Below are 27,251 nucleotides of genomic sequence, written 5' to 3' on the forward strand. Positions count from 1 at the left end.
ACAACGTTGTAGGTACACAGTGATATTTTGTTAAAAAAAAAAAAATAAGAAAGTCTCTGTAAAGACATTAATTAGTTAATGTTAAATTCACAAATAACGTGTCTGTTCAGTTGACTAAATTCGACTTGATTTGTGAATCTACAGCTTGAAGAAAAAATGACTCTAATGAGCCGGTGTGTGAATTAAAAACGTACACCGCAATCAGTGTAATACGAATCCAGAGCGAATGATTCTTTTGAACCGGTTCTTTTTAGTGAATCAAAACCACACAGCGTGCTACAAGGGCAGTGTCCGTTGCCGAACGAATGAATGACTCTTTTGAGTCGGTTCATTTTTTTTTTGGTAGATCAAAACACTTATGAATCAGTCGGAGCCGTTACTGATGTCTGACTCACTGAACCGCAGTTTTATTGCTTGCTTTTGTGACGTCTGACTTGAACCAAAACGTGTGTTATATTGTATTTTAAAGCTTGTAAGACTAACTGTTCATATGGCATCGTTGTACACATCGTTAAATATATAAATTACATTTATACAGCCTATAAAAGTCGCTGTAAGTCTTAAAAAAAGCACACATTTGCTAAGAATTACATTTATTTCTAATTTGGTAAATCTTTTCTGTTGAAATCTTAAATAATGTCAAATAATAATAAATTTAACAATTTCTTCATATCTTTTTTTTTCTTTCACACTTTGTTTAATATTAATAAAACATTTATTTTTTAAAAGTACAAAAAGAATCGACAATGTAACAATTAATAAACCGGAATCAGAAGCACGTTCCAAAAATTCACTTGCTTATTATTTTAAATCCCACACACGACTTAAACACATTTTCCTCCCTCACACACGTTATGACTGATTACATCTTGTTCCGTAAATGGGCAAAAGGGGGTTACTCTCCGGAGAGAAGAGCTGTGAGTTGCAGAACAGCTGCTTTTATTCATGATTTGTAACTATCGTTGTTTTTTTTCTCCCACACTCAGATTATATCCTCTGGGGAAATAAGTCACATCAACATTTGCATTGACTCCAAAGAAACAGCGAAACGTCAGCGGTGCCCCGGCAACATCCAGAGCTCGACTCAACTCCTCCAGCGATGGAGCCTGAACTCTGCAGCACACTTATATACACCAGTATGTGTGTGTTATCTGTTGTTTTTACTCACTTATCTCATTTAGAGAGGAAAACAGCTCGTGTACAATAACAAAACCCGATAAGATAACCTCTCTTGATCTATATTTGTCATAATAGGCTATCTGACGCTGATTCATCGCAGCCTAAATAAAGCAGAAATGCGGTTTGACTCAGGTGTATCCTGGTTAGAAAGAGCGAGCAACCTCTAAACCATCTGATTAGAAGTCCATATGTAAAAGAAAAGCAGTACAAGAATGTATTAGCATCAACTTACGCAGATGTAAAGCAACAGGCAAGATGAGGCAGGCGTTGCAGAGGAGAGGTGTCATCCTGAACAGATCCCAGTGCACAGAAACTGAAGGGAGTTCAGTCAGATGTGTGTGTTCATTTAATAGAAACTCAGAGCTTCAGCTCGCATTGCGCTGGAGTGATGAATGATTCACTAGCGAGCGTATCTTGTAGTAAAGGGGAGGAGGCTGCGGGAAACACGACTGACTGACTGACTGCTCAACTTTTCATTTCACTCACGCATTACTACACGCTGGTCTACATACACTATCATTAATAAGTCATCAGCAAACATTACATAAGGGTAACGTCAGTAGCCGACGTGCATAGATATTAATATTTGAAAAAACTATATTTTATGCTACTTCAACTACTCCACTGTACATTGACTAATGCTCTGTAATCAAATGTACTACAATTAGATTCGGTTACATTTCATTTTAAGGTGTCCTTGTTACATTACTACATTTAAGGAGTATACTGCTTAATATTATTTGTTAATTACATTAATTAACAACGTACTTAAATAGGGTTAGTTGCATAACTCACGATTATTGCCTTAGCAAATACATGTAATATGTGTAACATGGACACTGTAAAATAAAGTATTATAGTTTGTATCAGTTAGAATTTATTATATATTATACAGGCTTTGCATGTTGGATATATATATGGCATGTAATGTATTCATAATCATGGATATCCCATGTTCATGTTATATAAAAACTCACAAAGGCAAATTACTGCAAAATAAGTGTAACTTATTCACAAATGAAACGCTTGACTGCATTTTTAAAGTTTTATGCATCTTAAATATTTATTACATTGACGGGCAATACATTATTTTAGTGTCCTTGTTACGCATATTACATGTATTTACTATGGTAATACCAGTACATTATAGATAATTACATGCAACTAACCCTAATGCAGTTTTAAATTATTATTTTTTTTAAAGTTTTATATTATCTTGAATATTTAGTACATTGAAGTACTAAATATTGCACCAAACTACGGTAATACTTTATTGTTACACATATTACTTGTGTTTACTATGGTAATTACAGTAAAGTATGCATAGTTACATGCAAGTAACCCTAATGCAATTTTTAAATGGTATTTTTTTTTAGTTTTATGCATTTTAAATATTTAGTACATTGATATACTAAATATTGTACAAAACTATGTTAATACAATATTTTACAGTGTCCATGTTACACATCAAATCTATTTACTATGGTAATAACATTAAATTATGCATAATTACATGCAACTATCATAATGCAGTTTTTAAATGATTTCTTTTATGTATTTTATTCATCTTAAATATTTAGTACACTGATGTATTAAATACTGTACCAAACTATGGTAATACTTTATTTTACAGTGTCCTTGCTAAACCTATTACACATATTTACTATGGTAATAACAGTAAATGATGCATAATTACATGCAACTAACCCTAATGCAGTTTTTAAATCATCTTTTTTTTTTTAATTTTATGCATCTTAAATATTTAGTACATTGATTTATTAAATACTGTACCAAACTATGGTAATACTTTATTTTACAGTGTCCTTGGTACACCTACTACACGCATTTACTATGGTAATAACAGTAAATGATGCATAATTACATGCAACTAATAATAATGCAGTTTTTAAATGGTAATTTTTAAAAAAGTTTTATGCATATTTAGTACATCAATGTACTAAATATTGTACCAAACTATGGTAATACATGTATTTACTATGGTAATAAAAATAAATTATGCATAATTATATGCAACGAAGCCCAATGCAGTTTTTAAATGATCGTGTTTTAGTTTTATGCATCTTAAATAATTAGTACACTGATGTACCACATATTGTACCAAACTATGGTAATACTGTAGTGTCCTCATTACATATATTACATGTATTTATTATGTTAATAACAGTAAATTATGCATAATTACATAATTTAACATGCAACTAACCCAATGCAGTTTTTAAATGATTTTTTTTTTTTACTTTGATGCATCTTAAATATTTAGTACATTGATTTATTGAATATTGTACCAAACTATGGTAATACTTTGTGACAATGTCCTTGGTACACCTATTACACTGTTTTTGGTAAAAACAGTAAATTATGCATAATTACATGCAACTAACCCTAATGCAGTTTTTAAATGATCATTTTTTAAATTTCATGCGTCTTAAATATTTAGTACATTGATTCATTAGATATTGTACCAAACTAATACTTTATTTTACAGTGTCCTCATTACACATATTGCATGTATTTATTATATTAATAACAGTAAATTATGCATAATTACATGCAACTAATAATAAAGCAGTTTTTAAATGGTATTTTGTACTAAATATTGTACCAAACTATGGTATTAAATGTATTTACTATGGTTTTAACAATAAATTACACATAATTACATGCAGCTAAGCCCAAAGCAGTTTTTAAATTGTTTTTTTTATGCTCCTTAAATATTTAGTACATTGATGTACTAAATATTGTACCAAGCTATGGTAATACTTTATTTCATGGTATCCCTGTTACCCATGTATTTACTATTGTAATAACAGTAAATTAGGCATAACTGCATGCAGCTAACCCTAATTCAGTTTTTAAATGATCATTTTTTTTAAAGTTATATGCATTTTAAATATTTAGTACATTGATGTTTTCCCCCAAGCGTTTATTTTTCATCTCTGTAAGTTCATATAATTTCAACAGATTCCCGTTTGTCTTCTCATAAATACGTAACCTTCATCCATATTAAAATGTGTAAGCTGAACATTTCAAGAATTTAAACAGGTACACAGAAAAGAAAACACACACAGTCTTCCTGAACATTGAACAATGTTTTCCTTTTTTTATTCCAAAACGTCTATGATGAAAGAAATGAGTGTAAAATATACAACAGAATTGCAAACACAAGGAACAAAAATCAAAACACAATGGAAAAAAAATACAAACGATTAAACTGTCATACACAACCTGCAATGCGAAACTCTCGACTGGAAAAAAAAAATTTGTACGCCTCAAAAACTGAAGGCGTTGCGTATTAGTATAGTAACCCCAACATTATCAGACGGGTCTAAAACAGCATCAAAAACCAATTAACCTTGCACTGCAACGAAATCTTAAAACTGACAAGAGGACGTTTTCAACCTGACATAACATAAAACTGAATCAGACAATCTATCTGATCATGGGTCATCTATACTATGCGAGAAAGAGAAACGAAAAAGGATTAATCCAGGTTAATACAGAGCTTGAACAAAACTGGGGTGTTGAATTGGTAAAAACAGGTTAACTATGTTTGAATACATGGCTCTCACCATTAGCATGCAAGCATGCTGAGTTTAATATATCCTTATTAGCGCCTCAGATCTACCCTCAGCTGCGCAGCAGGCTCAAGTCTGTTAAAGAGCTTTTTTTTTATACGTATGAGGGGAAAAAGCAAAAGAGGACACATTGCCTACACCCTGTAAAAATGTCCTAATGAGCCACACAGACTGCTGCAAACGGCTATGGATATAATATGCACAGCTCTAAAAATAAAGACGACAGGGGAACAAATAATGTGTTAACACAAACACAATCAACGGGGCCGGCACTTCCTCCTCGCATTAGCATGAAACTTGTGAGGACTGAAAAAAAAAAATACAAAAAAAACCAAAACAACTCAGATCACAGTTTACAGCACTTGTAAGAAAACGTTTCAGTAACAAACCTGTTCATTCTTTACTTCAATTGTGTTTTAGTGAAAAGAAAATTTGCTCGCCACCAACATGGCGGTCAACGTAGGCGACCCGATTACCAATATCTGATACGCTATAGTCTGATAAGGCACTTTCTTTTTGTTCTTCCTTTATCAGAGGGCATGACCAAATAGTCCCTCGTAATGAATAACAAGTGTTGGCAATCTCAGTCTAAATCAAATACAATCGACTGACTACAACAAAGAAAATAGCCATTTCCCAGCCACTTTCTCCAACACTTTCAAATATTTGGGTGTTAACAAACAGTTTCACAGAAAATAACCCTGCATTAAAAAAAAAAAAAGAAGAGCCTGCATTCGCTGTAGTGTAATTCTGCAGAAAACTGAAAAATCACAGAAGCAGCATATAAAATTAGAAAGAAGATACATAAATGCCTGCCCTCTAGAGACTTACAGACGTACTGCAAGTTACAGACAAGGTTCCTTTGAAGAAAATTACGAGCATTCCTTGGTAATATAATAAGCCCATTTTATAGAGCTCTGCTGATTGGAAAACATGGCATCAGTTGTGTGGGTTTTTAATTTTGAAATTAACAAAAATACCAGGAGCACGTATGATGTGAAAAAGCAGCAACCTGGCCAAAGTATTTTAAGTATATCAGATAAGTGGCCTAAACACAACCTTTATTGATAACCAACAGGGCTTATGTTCACGAGATGACGATTACGTCTCCAACAAGAAATATAAGGAAAAAGAAGCAGAGCAGCCAGGAAACCTTTTGGAGTGTTCACGCTATAGCTTTCATTCTCTTAGCTCTCCACAGTCTTGTTCCTGATGCGAAAAACAAAAAAAAAAACCAAGCAAAAAAGTTGTGGTCTCCTAGTACACATAATGAAAAAAAACGAAGTAGCCCATGTCCCGTTCTGCATTCATGATGGTGTATACAAACAGAAGTCGAAGGAACGAGGGAGGGAAAGATGGGAGATGTAGTTCAATATATCCTAAGTCCAAGCTTGGACTACACATCCCACTAGTGCTTCTGAGAGAGCTGATAAGCTGATAAAGCAAGTGAACAGCAGGGTGGTATGAGGTCACGACGGTCGTCTACGAGACTGCAGAACGATGACGGAGGGGTTGTGAAAATGTCAGCTGCGCCATCCTGGAGGGGCTCTAGTGGTTGACCAGGCCCTGCAGCATCATCATGAGGCGGCGTGCGCGCTTGCTCAGAGGGCTGTGGGCGTCCTGCTGGAGGAAGTGTAAGAGCTTCTGTCGTACCTGGGTCAGGACTGCAGACATGTGGTCTCTGGTGACTGGATCGCCATGGTCCAGGTTCATTACAGCATCTTCAAGATAGCTATGCAAGGAGGAAAGAAGTCATGTGAGGGGACATTAATCTTAAAAACATGAAATTTACATTTTCCCCTTTTCTACAGCTTTTTTTTTGCATTACTGAAAAGAATTGAGGATGAGCGTCCATAAGCAAAACTGATTTCATATTGCACATTTCTGAGTGCTTTTGAAATGAATGGGAAGCCAGAAATTACTTTCTCCAGGCATTTAGCATTTTTTGGCTTACGCCTGTGAAATACCTGCGAACATCATCGCAACCACCGTGCAATCGTCTGCGTCAAAAAGGAGCAAATGTTTTCACTCGCATCAGGCTTCGATTCAACTGGAGGCACCGTTTACATCATTTATTTTATCAAAGTGTTTTGGCAGGGAGGCTAAGTTCCTTTAATCTCTCCTGTTACGATCACCAGTTTGCTTTGAAGCCAATTCTCATTAATATTAGAAGCACTTTGCGCTGGGCCAGACCTCTAACAATGTATTAATATTAAATTCAAAAAGTGCAAGAGGCCTGAGCTTTTCAAAGTTGAATTTTCAGCAGCCATTACTTCAGTCTTCAGTGTCACATGATCCTTCAGGAATCATTCTAATATGCTCATTTTTGAAAAGACAAGGATTTGGTACTCAAGACCAATTTCTTATTACTGATGTTGAAAATAGCTGTGGTGATTAATATATTTAGGGAAACCCTGATACATTTATTCAAGATTTTTTGATAGAAGTAAAAAAAAAAAAAAAAATGCTGTCAATCGATTAAAAAAAAAAAAAAAAGATTAATCATGATTAATTCCATTTAATATTAAATACACTTTTATACTGCAATAATTTCACAATCAATCTTCAAATTAATGTAGAAACAAAAGACAGTATTTTTCTTTTTTGACCGAAGTTTGTATATATATATATATATATATATATATATATATATATATATATATATATATATATATATATATATATATATATATATATATATATATATATATATATACACACACACACACACACACACACATATATATATATATATATATATATATATATATATATATATATAAAAATATAAATATATAAAAAAATTTAGAATTAGAAAAATTTAGAATTTCTAGAAATCTAAAATTAGTCTTAGATTTTAATTGAATTTTAATCTAAAATTTAATTTTTTTCCTAATATTTATCCATTGACTATAGCCATTCAACATTACAGTATAACTGAGAGCTATGAATGTTAACATTTATTATACTTCGGTACCCAATGCAGTTTTCCTGCAGAATTGGACTACTTTAACACTGTTGCCACAGTTGTTTTTTTTTTTTTTTTTTTTTTTTAATTTAATAGGGTCAGTGCTCATTACTCAACAGTAAAATACTGTAAATAAGCCAGAGTTAGCCCCAATGGCTAATCATCTGTTGCCCCTTGCCAGATATTAACAAGGCAACCTAAACCTGTTTTTCATGTCCACGGGTAGAAGCGACCACAGTAATGTTATATTTAGCCCCTGGCATGCAAACTGTACCAGGGGACCCCCCTCGAAACTCGAATGGGCTAGTTTTCATCTAGTTTTGAGCAGCAATTGGGCAGGTTTTGTTGTGAAAACCTGGCAACCCTGGACATCACAGCAGCTGCATTATTAGCTTATTTGGCTGCTATTACTTTAGGAGCTCCCGCCACTGAACATGGTACGGATCTGACACACATGCTTGCAGTTTCAGTCGCACTTTATAGGCTACAGCACACAGCAGGCGTTTGCACATGCAACTGACCCTTTGCAAAAACCCGCCCTCCTTAGTTACTGTTGCTATGCATGACAAACAATGGCACTCACACTACACGTTCACACGCTGTGAAAAATACATTGCGGAACAAAGAGGAAACTGACAACATGTCGACAGACAAGACAAAGGAGGTTACATCTGGTCTGGTATGAAACAAGGTCTCAGTTTTAAAATGTAATTTTTGTAAGAAATTCAAACAATAAATACCATATTGTGGCCCTTTAATGTGTTAATCTACACGTGAACCGATCGTCTGTTCTTTGGGCGCAAAAGACATGAATGAACGTAAGAACATATTTTATTTAAACTGTGCAAAGATGTAAATACACAATTTTTCACGTTTAAGTCCACCGAAGTTAATCTACTCTCCTGTCCGATTTGTTTTTCGGACAGAATGGCGGATTTGGAGTTACGATAGGTCAGATTGCGACGGCTAACAGGACAGGTAAATTCGTTTTTTCTGACATATGGCCTGACAACATCTCATTTGACCACAGTTCACGGTTCTACTGAAGCTCCCTCAACACCTGTATGGTTTTCTGTGCTCATTTGACTAGCACCTGTCACTGAGATAAAGTGGAGTGCACATCTGAAAAGTCTCCCGTTTAATGTGGTCATAAAGACATTCTACATCTAAATAAACGCAACTCTTGTCAAGAAAAAGAGACAGAAGCAGCAGTTGTGAGTGGGGTGGCCAACCCTAGCCCCACCCTTGTGTTACAGGGTTCATACAGATACTGTAAAATTAAATTTCAGGACTTTCAAGGACTTTTCAAGCACTACTTTTTTTGATTTTCAAAGATTTTCAAATCAGACATCTCACTTATGTTGTTTATTTCAAATTCGTGATTCGCGATCCAACTGAAGCGATTCAAAACAGTGAATCATTTTGTGATGCAACGGTTTAACTGATTCGGAATTTTGAAAAGCTCTGTTTCACCCATCACTACGTGCTTTTTAAAATAGTTCAAAGCAATGTTGAAACTGAAAATGAATGGCTCTTTTTTTAAGGTTGAATCAAAGCGGTTCCAGCATTAATTACACAATTGATTTGGTTCATTTGTTCCTTTTTTTGCATCTTCAGCTGTTTACATGAGTCACGACACTGTCAGTACTATTACTTAATTGTCTTCTAACATTAACTGAAATAAGCAAAAAGGGTATGATGCTTTTTTGAATAGCGAGAATTTTGCGTTTAAACATATTTACTTATTGACCAAATTAAACACTTATTTCATACATTTTCTTTCAATAATCCAAGCACTTTTCAAGAACTTTTCCATTTTCAATGGTTTTTCAGGACGTAATTTTAAAAAGTCAAATTCAGCTACTTTAAGCACCTTGTACGAACCCTGGGATCAACTTTGTTAAATATTTTTAACACCGTTAAACTGGCAAAATTAATCACCTGCCTTAACGTGCTAATTTTAACAGCACAAATTAAAATATTACTTAAATATATGTGACCCTGGATCACAAAATCAGTCATAAGTGTAATTTTTTTTCAAAATTGAGATTTATACATCATCTGAAAGCTGATAAATGAGCTTTCCGTTGATGTATGGTTTGATGATATTTGGCCGAGATACAACTATTTGAAAATCTGGAATCTGAGGGTGCAAAAAAACCTAAATATTTAGAAAATCGTCTTTAAACTTGTCCAAATGAAGTTCATAGCAATGCATATTACTAATCAAAAATCACGTTTTAATATATTTACGGTAGGAAATTTACAAAATATCTTCATGGAACATGATCTTTACTTAATATCCTGATGATTTTCTGCATAAAAGAAAAAACGATAAATTTGACCCATCTGATGTATTTTTGGCTATTGCTACAAATAAACCTGTGCAACATAAGACCATGGTCCAGGGTCACATATATATATAAAAAATAAATGGTAGTGTATGCATCCAGCACAAGTCATTCATTCCAGTCCTCAAACACAAATCTGCTGTTTTTTTTGACAGCTGTGCTAACAGAACATGTTTGTTATTTCTTTAAGCTATTCTAGGCTAAAGCTTTTTTGGTCTTCTCTCCAGGCTGCTTGGGTTTTTTATAAAGTCCATCAAGGATTATTGAAACGCCACCTGTCTGGAAAACTATCTGGGAAATCTCTCCATCTGCCTTTTAAATTTCATAGTCACTGGTGTATGATACCACCAGAGACTTGAGCTGTATGTTGCACGGAGGTCATCTTAATTACCTTACAAGCGATCATTAAGTTAAAGCTTACGATTAAGGAAAAAAAAATGGTGGAAATGTAATACAATGACCTTAATATCCCCAGGACTTTGCGGTGCAGTCCTGTCCAGATGGCTAAGCTTTCATGCCTCATAGCAATTTGCTGTATTTTCACATGTGTAGGCCCTGTTCCAATACATTTAAGCCTACGGTGCTGTTATCTCAACTATAATCTACTAGCCCGGAGAGATATTACATTCCCGGTACAGAGAAATCACCGTTCACATCTTGTATTCAGCTAACCTTTACTTGCAAAGATAAAAAGTGATGTTTAACTCAGGAGCATTTTAATATTAGTCTTACTGTTTGAGCATTCTTGTTTTTTTTTTTAACGAAGTGTTACATAATGTGAAGCAGCTGTTGCACTGATGCCAGATTTGCTTTTCAGCATCACGTGTCATGAGCGCCACATTACACAGTGTTCAGGTAGACAAACAAACAAAAAAAAGTGCCCAGAGACTCTTGCTCGTTCCACTTCGTTGCACTCGCCTGGCTGTTACTAAATGCAAAAATGTGTCTTGTGTACTGTACGCCCAAAGCAGGATTAAGGTGTAGTGTGTGAATATTAATTGGGTCATGATAGCATTCTTCGGTACCTAATGGGAGCATCCAATCAAGTTAATGAATATTCATGAATCAGGCACATACAATATGGTGCTTTTACTCAAAAATTTGCTTGAAGGCCAAACGCCACAATGTAATTCATAATTACATATTTTAAAATGCAATTAATTCCTGTGATGGCAAAGGTAGATTTTAAGCAGCCATTACTCCTGTCTTCAGTGTGTCACGTCACATCCATCAAAAATATTTTAAAGATACGGTTAACCGAAAAAATTCATTATTTCATTAATTACTCATCCTCTTGTCGTTACAAACCTGTAAGACACTTCATATTTGAAACACAAATTAAGATATTTTTGATGAAATCTGAAAGCTTTCTCAGATAGACCCTGCATAGACAGCACTGCAAAAGGTAGTAAGGACATCGATAAGATAGTCCATGTGACATCAGTGGTTCAACCGTAATGTTATAAAGCTTATCATTATAAGGGATTATTTTGATAATCGATTATTAGAACGATTAATCGGCTAAATCCACGATTATTGCACTGATTAATCAGTAGACTTTGATTATTCAGCTTTTGCAATTAATTAAAATATTGATTTTTGACATTCTAACAAATAAAGTTCATTTCAGCTTTTGAAAATTATATCTAATTACAATTATTATATACAAATAGATATTTGGCATAAAAAATGAGATGACAGAGAAACTCTCTTATACGCTATTTAATTAGATATATGAAAAAGTAACTAAATGGCACATTATTCTGCCTAAAATCTCCTTTTTTAAGTCATATGGATAAGAAACAAAATAAAGGTAAGTGATACGATGCTTTATTTTTGGATAAACTATTTTATTCACAACATAATCTCTCGTAACATAACAGGGTTATGACGATCAAAACAGTCCAGAACAAGATCAAGCTTTAATCTCTACAAACCAAACTATCACTTTAATGAAATTTTTTCTTCCCCCCTAAAAATAAGATTTTATGATTAGCTAGCTTCAAACTGGAGAGCTGCTTTATGACAGACAATCAATTTGTAATTCTAACTGAAAGCGACACTGACTCTGGTTTTTTTATGTTTAATACTGTAAAGCTGTCGGTGCCAATAGCCTTGTGGTTAGTGTGCTGACATATAGCCCTCGCGGCAACAAGTTCGAATCCCATCTCGAGGTCCTTTGCTGATCCCGCTCCCCTCTCTCCGCCCAGTACTTTCCTGTTATCTCTCTACTGTCCTGTTCATTAAAAGGCACCAAAAAGCTGCAAAGCTGCTTCATTAAGGCTATCTATTTCATGAAGTACTATATAAATGTGATGTGATCTGGGAAAACTCGTCGGATGTCACGCTGGGACGTTTACAGGAAAATCGAAAAATAGGTTGATGTCAATTTTTTGACAAAATTAGGTTCATTAAATTATTATTCTATAACATCTTGTCTATCTCTGAAAATATCTTGGTGATATTCACTTGTTTAGTGCAGAAAAAACGCAGAAACGACAGTGTCCTTCTCGTATGTTAAGAACGTGCTGCTGAGGTGCTTTCCCTTAACACCACAAAAACAGTTAACCTATCAAAAACCACGTAACATATTTAATAAAGAGTGCATCAATTCACGTTCTCCACCAGTCCTGTGTAAACTATGGGACAAAGTTTATTTATTTATTTATTTTTTAATATCGTAAGATGGCGGAGCACAACGCAGTCTGAAGTACTACAGCTGCTCACTTATCTGATTTTATTTGTCTCAATCTGCTCAATCTTGGTGATGTCAGTGCCTAAAACGATGTTATTATGGACTATTTCATATCCAGAGATGAAGGATCAGAGGATGAAGTTATTAAAGAGGAGGCGGAGTCCAATAACAGTCTGTTAAATGCACAGTGCGCGAACAGTTGCGCTGCGCTCGCTTTTACTACAAAGTAGGCTGCATTATTCGTGCTAAAGTTCGGAGACTCTGCCCATGGTAAACACCGGAAAACAGACGTTAGTCTGGTTGTGTAATGATGCAATATAGTGCTTGACAGACAGCTCTCTTTAAACCCGCTAAGTGAAAGCTGTCTCACTTTAAGCCTGTTTTTCTCAAAATTCCGTTTCTGAAAATCTTCGCTATCAGCCAAATTAAGATAGCCATAACTTCGGTTACATTCAAGCTATGGACAAAATAAAAACAGTTTTGGAAAGGGCTTTCATATGGTATCAAAACCTAAAAAAGGTCAAATTTCACCATGTGTTGGGTTTTCCTAGATCGCACAAATAAACGTAACTGCTTTACTGGAGTACCGAACTACAGAGCTTGTGGAAACATTCACACCGCTGTAATATGAAATGCCTGCTTTCACACCACTGTCAGTTTTTGTTGTGTTCATTTTATTATTGAGAGGAAAGTGTGCAGCATATATTGACACATTCGACTGCGTTTGCTCTGAAGCGCCGTCTTCTCTTGAACTGCATTCAGGAGGGCTGAATTACGGTCTTGTGCTACAGTGCCACATCGGTCAAACCGCACTATTGCAGGCTCTTACATTAGGTCATGAGATCCAACGACTACTTGACAACAAAAATATTTGTTATTGTCGACGATGTCGACTAATTGTTCCAGCCCCAGGTGCTGCTGTTGCTTCATAAAATTATGGATGAACCACTGATGTCACATGGACTATGTCCTTACTACCTTTCCAGGCCTTGAACGTGGTAGTTGCATTGCTGTTTATGCAGGGTCAGAAAGCTCTCGGATTTAATCAAAAATACCTTAATTTGTGTTCCGAAGACGAATGAAGGTCCCACGGGCTTGAAACGACAAAGGTGAGTAATTAAATGACAGAATGTTCATTTTTGGGTGAACTCTCTCTTTAAATACTAAAAATAGATCAAACCTAAAGCATGCGTCTTCCTACTTAAAATCGCATCCTTATGTCCGTGCAGAAAGAGGACAGCCTCACAGATGTCTATGCACATATGGACAGTATGAAACACTAGTATTTTAGAGTGCAATTAAGAGATAGGACTGGCAGACAGAGCAGTTTATAGCAGTAAAGGGACTTGGCAGCACACAGGCAGAGCATTACTCTGTGATTCACGGGAGTTGGTCCCTTTCCCCCAGCAGAGAACTCTAACGCAGCCCAGACTGTAGAGCACTTTAATAACTGCAGCCCAATGCAGCAGTGCCACAGAAGCGGATGTCCCCTTCAACGCAAGGTCATCCACAGAGGAATTAAAGAGGAGAAAGGGACAATGTCTTGAGTCTTAACACATTAATATCCTGTGATATGAAACTGCATTTTGCCCTTGATCACGTACAACATACAGAGGGCTATAAATAAATACTTAAGTGTTTAATCATTAAAAGCACAGCGCTGTGCATGCTCTTGCATACTCATTTGGGCTGCTAATAACTTTCATATAAAGGACATATGGTGAAAAGAGTACATGACTGCACTGACTGACAGAGTCGAAGGGAACAAACCTTATCTTGAGTTCTGTGCGTGTGCTCAGGTTGGTGGAGAGCTGCTGGATGAGAGACAAAAGGACAGCCTGATGGAGTGGACAGGACTGCTGGCCGAACACTTGCTGGGAGTCAATGGTCTCGCACACGTACAGCACCAGATTCAAGTCTGCTGCGGATAAAGCCTGCAAGAAAAATCACAGAGAATAGTCCGTTAAAAAACCCCAGCAGAGGACGTACTAATACAATACAGTGATGGTAAAAGGACACATAACAGGTCACATCTCATGTCATAAGACCTGTGGAAATAAGTGACAGAGAATGCCAACTGATGTAATTAACAAGTTATGAATACAAATTAAGAGTATACTTAATATCTGTCACCCAGTGTGACAGTCAGAACTTACATTAAGACGTCCCGTTCAAAATGCTTAATTTGGCTGTTAGTAATTTGAATCACTTAACTAGCGCCCTATGATTTCACAATGTGGAAAACTAGGGCGGAATCACACAATCCAGTCATAAAAATGGAATTTACTGTATAATGCGGAATGTCCTGGAATTCACCACATTTTGGATGAATAAATAAAAAGTAGGTCAGTACACTAAAATCAAACCACATGGACACTAGTGTCTGTGAATATTAAGCCACAAAAAGACTAGTTATTATGAATCCTGCATTTTCTGCGTCTTTGTAGATTAATGGCACAAACGGTTTTGTTTCGGTTTCATTTACTACACACATACTGAAGCGCACGTGATGCTCACAGTGTTTTCAGCCTGTGCTGCCAACATGAACATGATCTCTAGAACGGTTCTGAGTCTCACTTCATACGCACTTTACCATTTCTTTTGAGAAAAACTGTCATCACATCATATACAAACAGAAGCTTAAAGGTCTTCACAGCAACCCATCATAATAAAAGCTGGGTTTTACTTGAAGAAACTGTGACAGAAAAATATTACTTAATGTAATGATAGTACTACTAAAATTATACTAAAGTTATTATTAAAACATTATTCTTTAAGGAATATTACCAGATAAATGATTTACCAGAAAATGTAAATGCACAACACCATATTTCTGGGGGGAAAATAAATGCATAAAATAATAAAATATTTTTTTTCAACAAGCAATTACTTAGAGATCCTTTGGATTATTAAACTTTAATGAAAGCATTAAAATGGAATGGAGTCAAACTGAATTTGAGAGAAAAAAAAAAACACTTTTTATAGGGCCTTTAAAACTTACATTTTGTTACATTTTTAAAAATTGCTGTTAAATTGTGTATGTTTCATGATTTCAATTAATTAGACATGCTTTCTGATATTTTTTTAAATTAATCATTAAAACAGTCTTGAAATATTAAAATGGAAAAACAACAGAATCCAGAAAAAATAAAAAGAATTTGGGAAAAAGTAAAAACAGATTTCAGAGGGCACTACTTGGCTTAAACAAAACTCTATAGACGGAAAGCATAGTACATCCTGATTTCTCAATGGAGAAGATTTTGTAAAGATATTTTTGTGAAGAAGTTTTGTACATGTTCCCATAAATACTGACCGTTACACAAAATGTAACCGGTTGTCTGCTTCTACAATGATATACAGATTTTATAGACACAGTAGTTCTTAACTTTTTGATTCGGCTTTTAAGAAAGAGATTTCCTCTGGTATTTCAGTGGCATTTTTAACAATCCTTCCTGTCTTTAAACTTTTTTATTAACAGAAACGAGAAGTGTTCATATATTACATTTCGTGATTTAAGATTTTGAAGTTTTTTTTAATACAAATAAAATAATTTTAGCTTGTGTATTGGTGTTTTTTGCATTTTAATTACATTTGTATATTTTTAATGATTAAATAATGCTTTAACACATGTAAAGGTGTGTTAAAAGATCTACTGACATAACAGCAGTTTATCTAATCAATACAGAAGCCCGTTTCCACCACTGAATAAAAAAAATGTACTTTTTTTGATATAAATCAGAGGAAAAAAAAACCCAATTGTGAGAATTAAACTCACAATTATGATTAAAAAAAAAAAGTATACCTGTAGAATTGCGAGATCTAAACTTGCAATTCTGACTTTATAACATGCAATTGCGTGTCAAGTCAGAATTGAGACAGAGACTCCCAATTCTGAGAATTTTTTTTCTCCCTCAGAATTTGACTTTATATGTTGCAATTACAAAAAAAGTCAGAATTGCAAGATGTAAACTCGCAATTGTGAGAAAAAAAGTCTGAATTGTGAGATCAGTCAATTGAAAGTCAATTATCTTTTTTTATTTTTTTATTCAGTGATAGAAACGTGCTACCATAAACCAATGCACGCTAATAACCATAAAAGCCCTAAAGACATGATCACAAAAGCCTGATACAGGCTGACCTGTGAGAAATATGATGCATGTTTGTGTCTAGTCAGTATCAGTAACCAACCTGTTGGAAAGCCTCATTTAGCTGGCCCTGCTGTAGTAACTGCAGTATGCTGGCCTGCTGGGCCTGGTAGTCCAGATGTGCGGAGGGTACCGGTGTTCCTGCGGCCGAGCGCATGGCCTGCATGATGCTGGAGGTGACAGCTGCCTGCTGCTCCTTCATGGCCAGACTCACCTCTCCCTTCACTATACGCTGCACCTGCGTCAGGATAGAGTCCTGCAGACTGCAGAGAGGACAGACACCATTACTCTACACAATTTTTATAATAAAAGGATTCTACTCCCTGTCAAATGTAAAAAATTAATGGAGTGTATTTAATAAGATATTTGGTACCACAAAAACCAGTCTTAAGTAGCATGGGTATATTTGTAGCAATAGCCAATAATACACTGTATGGGTTAAAACGATTGACTTTATTTTTATGCCAAAAATCATTAGGATATTAAATAAAGATCATGTTCCATGAAGATATTTTGTAGATTTCCTACCATAAATATATTAAAGCTTAATTTTTGATTAATAATATGCATTGCTAAAAACTTAATTTGGACAACATTAAAGGCGATTTTCTCAATATTTTGATTTTTTGCACCCTCAGATTTCAGATTTTCAAATAGTTGCATCTCAAATATTGTCCTGTTCTAACAAACCATACATCAATGGTCCAGGTTCACATTTGTTAATCTCATGGTTAATTATTTTTTGTTAAAACACAATAAAGGTACAGTGCTTAAAAACCTATATAAGCTTTTTAAAAGTATTGGTTAAGACAAAATTTTGTGTTTATTTGAACTACTGCACTGCAATGTAATTCTCAACGTAACACAATATTTTGCTCTTTTTTGGTTTCAATTGCCACAAGGATTTGTTCCTGAATTTAATGCTACATACTCTATACAATTGTGCAGGAGAGAAACGAACCAGCTATATTGACAGAAATTAAACCCAGGATTAGGCCGGATGCCACACCTGCCAATCTATTTGCAAGGTACTCAATGCAGAGCTCTAAAAAAATGCTTTCTCTGCATGAACTCCTCAATCAATCGATTCCTCTATTCATGCAATAAAGGTTTTCATAAGGGAAGGCATATAACATCCTCCTTTCCTCATATTGATTTCTGACAAATATCGGATGAGCACTGCGCTGCATGCATGTGGCGGTAGGCCTTACTTTCCCACGATCATGTGGAGCTGATGCTGAACGTCAGAGCACACGCTGGCAGTCACAGTTGTGGCCAGCTGGTCTTGAGAATTCTGGAGCGTGTCAATCATCTGCTGCAGCTGGCCAATCACGGGATCCCGTGCATCCTGGTCCCGCTGTTTCCTGTTTTTGATATGCGTCTCCAGCTGTTGGATGTCTGCGGGAGAATGTGAGGTCATTAGATATTTAGTTACAGCAACACATGACAACATAGCTCAACGCAAAAGTGTTTTATTAATTAGCTTGCACTACAGACGGCCTAAGAGTATCTGCTATTACCATAAGCAAGCACAAACCAACCAAGATGATGGTTCTTACACTCATGGGTTCCCTGTTTGAAGCTGTCATTGATTTGCTGAAACATGGACTGGCAGCCTCTCTCAAACACGGGCAGTACGATGCTCTGGAAGGTCTCTTTGTAAGCCGCCTGGATGGGACCCTGCATGGCCTCCGCAGCAGCACGACCGATAGCATCCGTAGTGTTCTGCGAAAAGAATAATAGGACAAAAAGTTAGATGAGTTATGAGTTCCCCAGTTTGTGGCTGTTCTGTGCTCCGCAATGAATTATTCAGTGCGCGCAGAAGTTGGTGCACTTCTTTTGAACCGTTCAGTTTGTAGTATGTCTTTCAGAGAAACATCCTTTTCAGCCGGAAATGTTTTTAACTCAGCCTTTGGAGGAAAATATCATAACAAATGTCAAGTTTGGATGCTATTTAAAAGTGTTCATTCTCAAACTTCAAGCCACTGACCTTGGATTTAACAACTTTGGTGACATTTTCCTTCAGGGTTCCTTCCACTGCGGTTAACTTGGCAGCAATGGTACTGCTCATCTGGCCGGTCACAGGTTCGAGGCTCTTCGATATGGCTGTGTAACAGGAAAAAAAGGTCCCTTAAAGCTCTACATAAACCTTAAATCAATAAACGTCTTTGCACCATCTATTTCACATTCACAAAACAAGAGCAGAATGTTCTTTTTTGTATTGAACACTATGAGGAAAAAAAGTACAGTTGAGCTCAGAACATCGACGCTCACCCTGTGGGACGGTCTTCTTCATTTCTTCACGCAAAACTTTGTCTAGCCGGTTGCAGAGACTGTTGTTTAGAGTCTGGACGAGCTGCTGAACCAGCTGGTCCTGGAGCTGTTGGTTCCGGCTTTGTCCTTCAGCCAAAATTCGCTCCATTCTTCTCTCTGTGCCACCAGTTAAAGTTTACAACACATTCTATGGGCCTGACCAACTTAAAGTGATTCATTAGGATGTATATGTATAGGAATAAACAATATCAAGCATTAGGAGGATGATTATATTCATAGCAGGCTTCTTGCTTTTTCCGGTGATAAGGGATTTAAAGGATTTTGGTTTTGTTTTTTTATTTGTCACTTTAGATTACAGCTGCTTTAAAATGTAGCTTCTTGGTTTATGGCGCCATTCATAATGCATTTAACTTCTGTAATGTGACATATTTCAAAGTTAATATACTGTAGAGTAGTGCTTATTATCTTTATGGATTTTATTTTGCATGAAAAGTGAGCGTGGCCATGTAATATGATAGGATAAAATATCAATATTAGTCATCAGTTCAAGTAAACTGCAGTTCAAAAGTTTTGGATCAGTAAGATTTTTCATGTTTTTAAAAGAAGTCTCTTATGCTCATAAGTGCAGTGTTTATTTGATTAAAAATACATAATATTTTGAAATATTATTATGATGTAGAAAAACATTTTTCTATTTTAATATACATTACAATCTAACTTATTCCTGTGATCAAAGGTGAATTTTCAGCATCATTACTCCAGTCTTCAGTGTCACATGATCCTTCAGAAATCGTTCAAATATGCCGATTTATTATCGGTGTTGGAAACAGTTGTGCTGCTTAATATTTTTTTGGAATGTGATACTTTTTTTCAGGATTCTTTGATGAATGAAAAGTGAAAAAGAGAAAAATAGAAATATTTTCTAACAATATAAACTACAGTCCAAAATTTTGGGGTCAGAAAATTTCTCTTTCTTTAAAAAAAAAAGCATAGAAAGCATAGAAAATTCAAACAATAAATCAGTATATTAGAATGATTTCTGAAGAATCATGTGAGACTAAAGACTGGAATAATGGCTGATGAAAATTCAGCTTTGCAACACAAGTATAAATTATATTTTTAAGTATATTAAAATAGAAAGCACAATTTTTTTTGTAATAACATTTTGCAATATTACTGTTTTTTCTGTATTTTTTATCAAATAAATGGAACTTTGATGAGCATAAGAGACTTACTACAAGCCTTACTGATCCCAAACTTTCGAATGGCAGTGTAGACTTTGTTTCATTGGCAGAAAGACTGAAAAAAATAAAAATAAAATAAAAGCTTAAGATAAGAGCATGGATGATTTTTTTATTTTTTTTTTTGCTTATTTGTGACCCTAGACCACAAAACCAGTCATAAGGGTCTTTGATTTTTTTTTATGTTTGTTAGGATAAGACAATATCTAGCCGAGATTACAACTATCTGAAAATCTGGAATCTGAGGGTGCAAAAAAAAAAAAAAAAACGAAATATTGAGAAAATCGCCTTTAAAGTTGTCCAAATTAAGTTCTTAGCAATGCATATTACTAATCAATAAAATTAAGTTCTGATATAATCATGGTAGGAAATTTACAAAATATCTTCATAATTTTTACTTAATATCCCAATGATTTTTGGCATAAAGGAAAATTTTATCATTTATATATATATATAAAATGGATTTGTGGTCCAGGGTCACATTTATTTTTGCTCTAATCTTCAACCCAGCTACAAGTCTCCCCCTAGTGGAAGGATACGTTCTTGCTCCTGCTGAGCCAACATGGCATGCTCAATGTGAGCCATGATGGAGCTCTGTACAGCATCCATGTGGCTGGTGACTCTCTGCAAAAGTTCCAGCTGGTTCTGTCTCAGCTCAGCAATCTCCCTTTGCTGGCTCCGTAACATCAGCAGGAGCTCATCCTGCACCTCAGTGCTCATCTGAGGATACAAAAGCACATTCATTCCTCACTTGTGAAGCTCAAGGGCTCCCGGGGATGCTTCACTGACGTCAGCACAATTGTAAGAGTCATAACAGTCACAGCAGAGCATTCATACTACTGAGCTTGCAATGCTATTCATTGATTTCTGTCTCTGCTGCACTAATGTTTTATTCATATTATGAATTGCAGTGACTGGACAGAAAACAAGCCTTCATGCATTTTCAGTGGGTTTACACAATACAAATGCTAAGAAATGCATTCGGATTGTGATGCAGGGGATCAACAGACTTACCTGGCTCTCAATCTGTCTAGACTGCGAGGACTCTCTAGGTAGGGAGAAAAACAAAGATCTGATCAGTCGCACAATCAGATTATAAGGCTGAAGGGACCCACTGCTCAATCCCGTATTAAACAATATAAACATTAATATCAGGAAGATTTCCATAGTAAGGAGCGCAGCTCACCCTTCATCCTTCTTGCTCTTCCTCTTAAGCTTAGGGGAGCTGCGGGGAGATGTTTTCCAGTCTTTTACAGGAAGTCTGTGAGAGGAGCGAGGGCCACAGTTCCCCGAGGAGGAGGCCAGACTGGCAACTTCATCATCGTGATCACTGTCCATCACAGCAGGAAGAGAAAATAAACGGAAAAGACAAAACATCAGCAAAAGGTATCTGAAAGCCCCTAGACACAGCCCCTAATTTGCATATTTACATCATTATATTAAGTCTTTGAGTCATACTCAGACTTGTTCAGACATGCAGACGTGAGGAAGGAGTGAACAAGCTGCTTTTAAAAGAAATGACTTATTTAGCAAGGATGTATTACTTATCCAAAGTGACGTAAAGATTTTCACATCGTCACAGATGCTGTTCTTTTGAATTTTGTATGTTGCTAAATATTATGCAGCACAATTGTCTTCGACATTGCTAATAACAAAGAAGAAGAAATGTCTTTTGAGCATCAAATTAGAATATAAGACTTGTGAAGGATCGTGTGACACTGAAGGCTGGAGTAATGGCTGCTGAAAATTCAGCTTTGTCATCATAGGAATAAATCAGATTTTAAAACATATTAAAATAGAAAACTATTATGTTAAATTATAATGATCTCACAATATTACCGTTTACTATATTTTTGATCACAAATGTAGCCTTGCTTAAAATAAGAGACTTTTAAACACATTAAAAAATAATAATAATAAATGTAAATAATGATTATTGGGCTCAGATGCCAACTGTACATTTTAATTTGTTGACGACAGTAACTTCTTTTTTTTGTCAGCCATAAATATATTTTATTGAACATGAACAGTGATGGGAATAACGGCATTTTAATAAACGGCGTCACTAACGACAATACTTTCTTCCATAACGAGTAATCAAACTAATTACTGTTTCCCCTGTTACAATGCCATTACTGTTACTGACAATAAAATGTGCCTTTACTATAACTTTTGCATTGTGTTCTTCTTCTGAGGTAAATTCTGGCTTGGTCCTCTCAGTGTGTCGTCTTCCAGAAATGAAAAGTAGCCGACATGAACTTGATGAATGTTCACGTTTGTTTACGGAGGTGATGTGGATGTTTACCTACATGTCCATGCGTCTCACATGGATGTTTAAAATTTGAAAAGCGGAGCCGCTCGTAGACATGATTACATTACAGATGAGTTTACCTTGTGTTGGTATTATACGGATTACTTCATTGGGGGAATCCAAGTTATTTGGCATATTTGAACATTTTTTAAAAAAAGTAACAATAGTGACTTTTCCTTGTAATTAATTAGTTCCTTTTATAATGATTTAACTCAGTTAATATTTGTGAGAAGCAAATTACTTTTTTAAAGTAACAACAACACTGGACATGTAACATATGTTAATAATGTTATAGTTTTGGAAGCTTTTTTTGAATAATATCCTACATATCCCACATGACAGGAATTATATTAGAACTCAGAATCCCATCTTATGTTTAGTAACCATGGAAATTTCAGTTCAGAACTCATTTAGAACTTCTATTGAAAAAACTTGAGTCGTGACCATTTTCTCCAGCAGACGTCTTGCGTGTCCTTGATATGAATCAGTGATGTTAGCGAAGGTCAGACTATCATTCAGAGAATTTAATGGAAACCACATAATATTGCAGTTTCTAATTAAGTTACCAAACACCTGTTGAGACACTGATTTTACAATTGGTAGAAATGTTCATTTAAACCCAGTTTTCAGGCCACAAACCACATAATACCTTCATTAAACATTAAACTGAGATTTGAGTATTTTAGTGCTTCCTCAATATGGTATAACATTGCAGGAAAAGCTGATTAAAATGTAAAGGATTAGTTCACTTACAGAATAATAACTTCCCGATAATTTACTCACCCCCGTGTCATCCAAGATGTTCATGCCTTTCTTTCTTCAGTCAAAAAGAAATTAAGGATTTTGAGAAAAACATTCCAGGACTTTTCTCCATTTAGTGGACTTCAATGGGAGCCAGTGGGTTGAAGGTCCAAACTGCAGTTTCAATGCAGCTTCAAAGGGCTCTTCAAGATCCCAGCCGAGGAATAAGGGTCTTACCTTGTCTAGCAAAACTATCAATCATTTTCATTTTGACCACAATTGCTGGTCTTGCACTAGCTCGATGATGCACGTCTGACACTTCATGCAATACATTAGTTCTTTGTCCATGTACTGTGGTTCAAAAAGGTAGGGTAGGGTGAAAAAAACATCCCATTTTCTCCTCCAACTTTAAAACGGTCCAACATCATTGTTTTAGGTTTTTTTTTGTAAAAGGCGTTTGACTTACTTTGCGTGTTCGCTTTGTAAACACTGGGTCGGTACTTCCACCAACGTTAAAGGTGACCTTTCCAATGTGACTACGTAATGCATAAAGTCAACAAGACAAGCATGTGTGACCAAGAAAATCACCAATCGTTTCACTAGAAAAGACCTTTATTCCTTGGCTGGGATTGTGTAAAGTCATTTGAAGCTACATTAAAACGGCAATTTGGTCTTTCAACCATCTGATTCCCAATACTGGAATGTTTTCTTCAAAAACCTTCATTTTTTTCGATTGAATAAAGAAAGACATGAACATCTTGGATGACATGAGGGTGAGTAAACGACCAGGAAATTTTTATTTTGGCACAGGTGATACGCCAGAATGTAAAGAATGTACCTCTGTTCTGCACTTGCATCTTGACTGTCGTTCTGAGTCAGGTGATATGTGCGCCTGTGGTAGGGGGAAGAAATATGTCTGTCCTTTATTTCCTCCCTAGAGCTAAAAGGAAACAGTCAAAACAAAGTTATCCAATGCGTTAGCCTTGTATCTTGAAATATTATCACTGTTTGCTGAAAACGTATCTCTGTACACCATACAGAACTCCTAGAACATAAATCAATACCAAATATTAATATTAACTAAATATATCTACATAACTCACAAAATACATACAAGAAAATATACACTACCGGTCAAATGTTTAGAATAATTATGTTTTTGTAAGTGTCTGAAAAAATCTCTTATGTTCACCAAGGATGCAAGTATTTGATCACAAATGCAGTAAAAATATTAATACTCTGAAATATTATTACAATTAAAAAAAAAAAAAAAAGCAGCACAACTTTTAAACATTTGAGAACCAAAATCAGCCTATTAAAATAATTTCTGAAGGAAAATGACACTGAAGACTGGCATAATCGTTGCTGAAAATACAGCTTTGCCACCACAGAAATAAACTACATTTTAAAACATATTACAATAAAAAAAACAGTTATTTTGAATTGCAATAATATTTACAAATGCAACCTTGGTGAGCATAAGAGATTTCTTTCAAAAACAAATACATATACATATACATATATATACATATACATATATATACATACACACACACACACACACACACACACACACACACACACACACATACATATATATATATATATATATATATATATATATATATATACACACACACCCACACACATACACGCACACGCGCGCACACACACCCACACACACCCACACACAATTACTCCAAACATTTTATCAGTTGTGTGTAAAAATTATACATGTGACCCTGGACAACAAAACCAGTCATAAGGGTAAATTTTTCAAAATTGAGATTTATACATCATCTGAAAGCTAAAAAAAATAAAAAATAAGCCTTCCATTGATGTATGGTTTCTTAGGATAGGACAATATATGGACAAATTTTGAAAATCTGGAATCTGAGGATGCAAAAAAACAGAAACCTAAATATTTAGAAAAACCACCTTTAAAGTTGTCCTTAAAGTTGAAATATCTTCATGGAACATGATCTACACTTAATATCCCAATATTTTTTGGCATAAAAGGAAAATAGATCATTTTAACCCATACAATGTATTGCCGGCTATTGCTACAAATATACCTATGCTACTTATGACTGGTTTTGTGGTCCAGGGTGACATATTATATTATATTATATTATATTATATTATAGAACAGCCTCTCACCAGTCTCCCAAACCATTGTCTCTCAGGCTGTTGCGAGTTTCTCGTGTGATATCAGGTGCTGCTGGCCAGGTGTGGTTCACACTACTGTCAGAACAGGATCCTCCAGCTGCTACTGCGTTCTCCTGCGACAGAGCTGTCTCTAGCAGGGACGGTGTGTTATTGAGTCTCTGTTCTCCATCCACAGATGCTGCACCCAATTCGAGAGGTAGCAAACTGTGTTCAGCACTGCTCCGGGTTCTAGGAGACAACAGGTGGAGGACTGACGCGGCCGATGCCATGCTGTCAGAATGCTGGACAGGGACCGAGTCAGCAGCGGCACCCACCAGCCCCCTCTGGAGGGTCTCAGAGGCGATCTCGGGAATGTCCTGGGACATTGCCGTAGAAGCGGAGGAGATTACATCCGGAGAGCGAGCTCTGGTTGGAGAGGCCTGGGGGACAACCATGGGGTCTATGGCCTGGAGATCCAGGGAGAGAGGGGGGTTTGGAGGGGAAACCTGTGGAGGAGGAGAAGGGAAATAAGGAAGGGGAAGTCTGTGAGAATAAGGAGCAGCTTCACAGAGCAGAGAGGCCTCATGAAGGAGGGATGGAGAGAGCACCAGCGGGGGAGAGAAAGCCTAACCAGAAGAGGAGTGGATGGAGGGATGCATTTTGAACAAAAAAAAAAAAAAAAAAAAAAAAAAAAAAAAAAAAAAAAAAAGTGTTAAGCGAGTTTGTCATTTAAATCAGATCTTTTTGGTGAGTGATGAAATCTGATCTGATATGTTCAGACAGACAGCCAACATGGATATTTCCTGTTATATCTACTATAATAAGCATTTACACTACTGTTCAAAATTTTAGTGGCAGTTTTTTTAAATAAATTAATATGCATTAAAGGGAATTCTTGGTATTAAGAATTGTTTGGCTTAAGATAATGTAAATGATGTCTCTTACTGAAATATGTAGTAGAAAACTCACAAAAGATTTATGTTATTTAAAAAAATCCACATAGTTTTATACATATTTTGGACTATGGGGGTCACCATTATTTCGATGACATGAAGTGGTGGTGAGCTGGTGCTGCCCTGTTGCTATTTTTACTACAACACATCTCAGAATACACAACTCGGCAAATAAAATACTGATACGATGACCACAGCTACTATAAGAGCTTACAGGTGGAGATGGATATAAGTGTAGGCTTAAACCGAATGGTGTACCGTCTATTTTTTTCCACAAGGAGTCTAAACGCCACATGATACTGAATTAAATTCGCACTGAGAAACTCCTTCAATGGCTGTGGCATCATGACAAGCATCAGCATGTTTACATCCTGCCAGGACGGCATCTAGCATTTCTTGTCTCTGCCATTTGTAAGCTCTTTCAGGAGCTGTGGTCTACTAAAAGCCTCAAAGGCATCGGGCTAAAGAGGAGTCTTTAGGATGTTTTATTCGTCCACATGCATCTTCCCATTTTTCTCTTCCTTCTTATCACTAGAAAAGCAGTGAAGACTTGCATTGCTTCTCTTGTTGCCCTTCGACTGAAAATTAGAACCAAAAGCCGCACAATGTGGCATCGTATCAATATTATATTTTCTGAGTTGTGTATTTG

General features: G+C 35.7%; 2 protein-coding genes across 3 annotated transcripts in view; both read right to left on the bottom strand.

The window, feature by feature from the left end:
* nrn1la (neuritin 1-like a) overlaps positions 1–1,602 on the bottom strand; it is a 34,154-nt gene extending 32,552 nt beyond the window's left edge. The window contains exon 1 of the mRNA XM_051135600.1: positions 1,412–1,602. Coding sequence (XP_050991557.1) covers positions 1,412–1,466 — 55 coding nt within the window. The 5' untranslated portion in view covers positions 1,467–1,602. The remainder of the gene's footprint in view (positions 1–1,411) is intronic.
* Positions 1,603–4,276: 2,674 nt separating this feature from the next.
* The window catches only part of edc4 (enhancer of mRNA decapping 4), a 33,808-nt gene continuing 10,833 nt past the window's right edge, over positions 4,277–27,251 (bottom strand). Inside the window, exons 18-29 of one of the 2 annotated variants that reach the window (XM_051135588.1) lie at positions 25,662–26,275; positions 24,340–24,441; positions 21,636–21,779; positions 21,464–21,497; positions 20,989–21,169; positions 19,209–19,364; positions 18,925–19,040; positions 18,494–18,659; positions 18,146–18,332; positions 16,978–17,197; positions 14,560–14,723; positions 4,277–6,507 (exon numbers count right to left, since the gene is read on the bottom strand). In XM_051135588.1, coding sequence (XP_050991545.1) covers positions 6,324–6,507; positions 14,560–14,723; positions 16,978–17,197; positions 18,146–18,332; positions 18,494–18,659; positions 18,925–19,040; positions 19,209–19,364; positions 20,989–21,169; positions 21,464–21,497; positions 21,636–21,779; positions 24,340–24,441; positions 25,662–26,275 — 2,268 coding nt within the window. In that variant the 3' untranslated portion in view covers positions 4,277–6,323. The remainder of the gene's footprint in view (positions 6,508–14,559; positions 14,724–16,977; positions 17,198–18,145; positions 18,333–18,493; positions 18,660–18,924; positions 19,041–19,208; positions 19,365–20,988; positions 21,170–21,463; positions 21,498–21,635; positions 21,780–24,339; positions 24,442–25,661; positions 26,276–27,251) is intronic. The other variant, XM_051135589.1, reaches the window with a different exon arrangement.

The sequence above is a fragment of the Labeo rohita genome, chromosome 18, assembly GCF_022985175.1.
Source record: "Labeo rohita strain BAU-BD-2019 chromosome 18, IGBB_LRoh.1.0, whole genome shotgun sequence".
Lineage (NCBI taxonomy): Eukaryota > Metazoa > Chordata > Actinopteri > Cypriniformes > Cyprinidae > Labeo > Labeo rohita.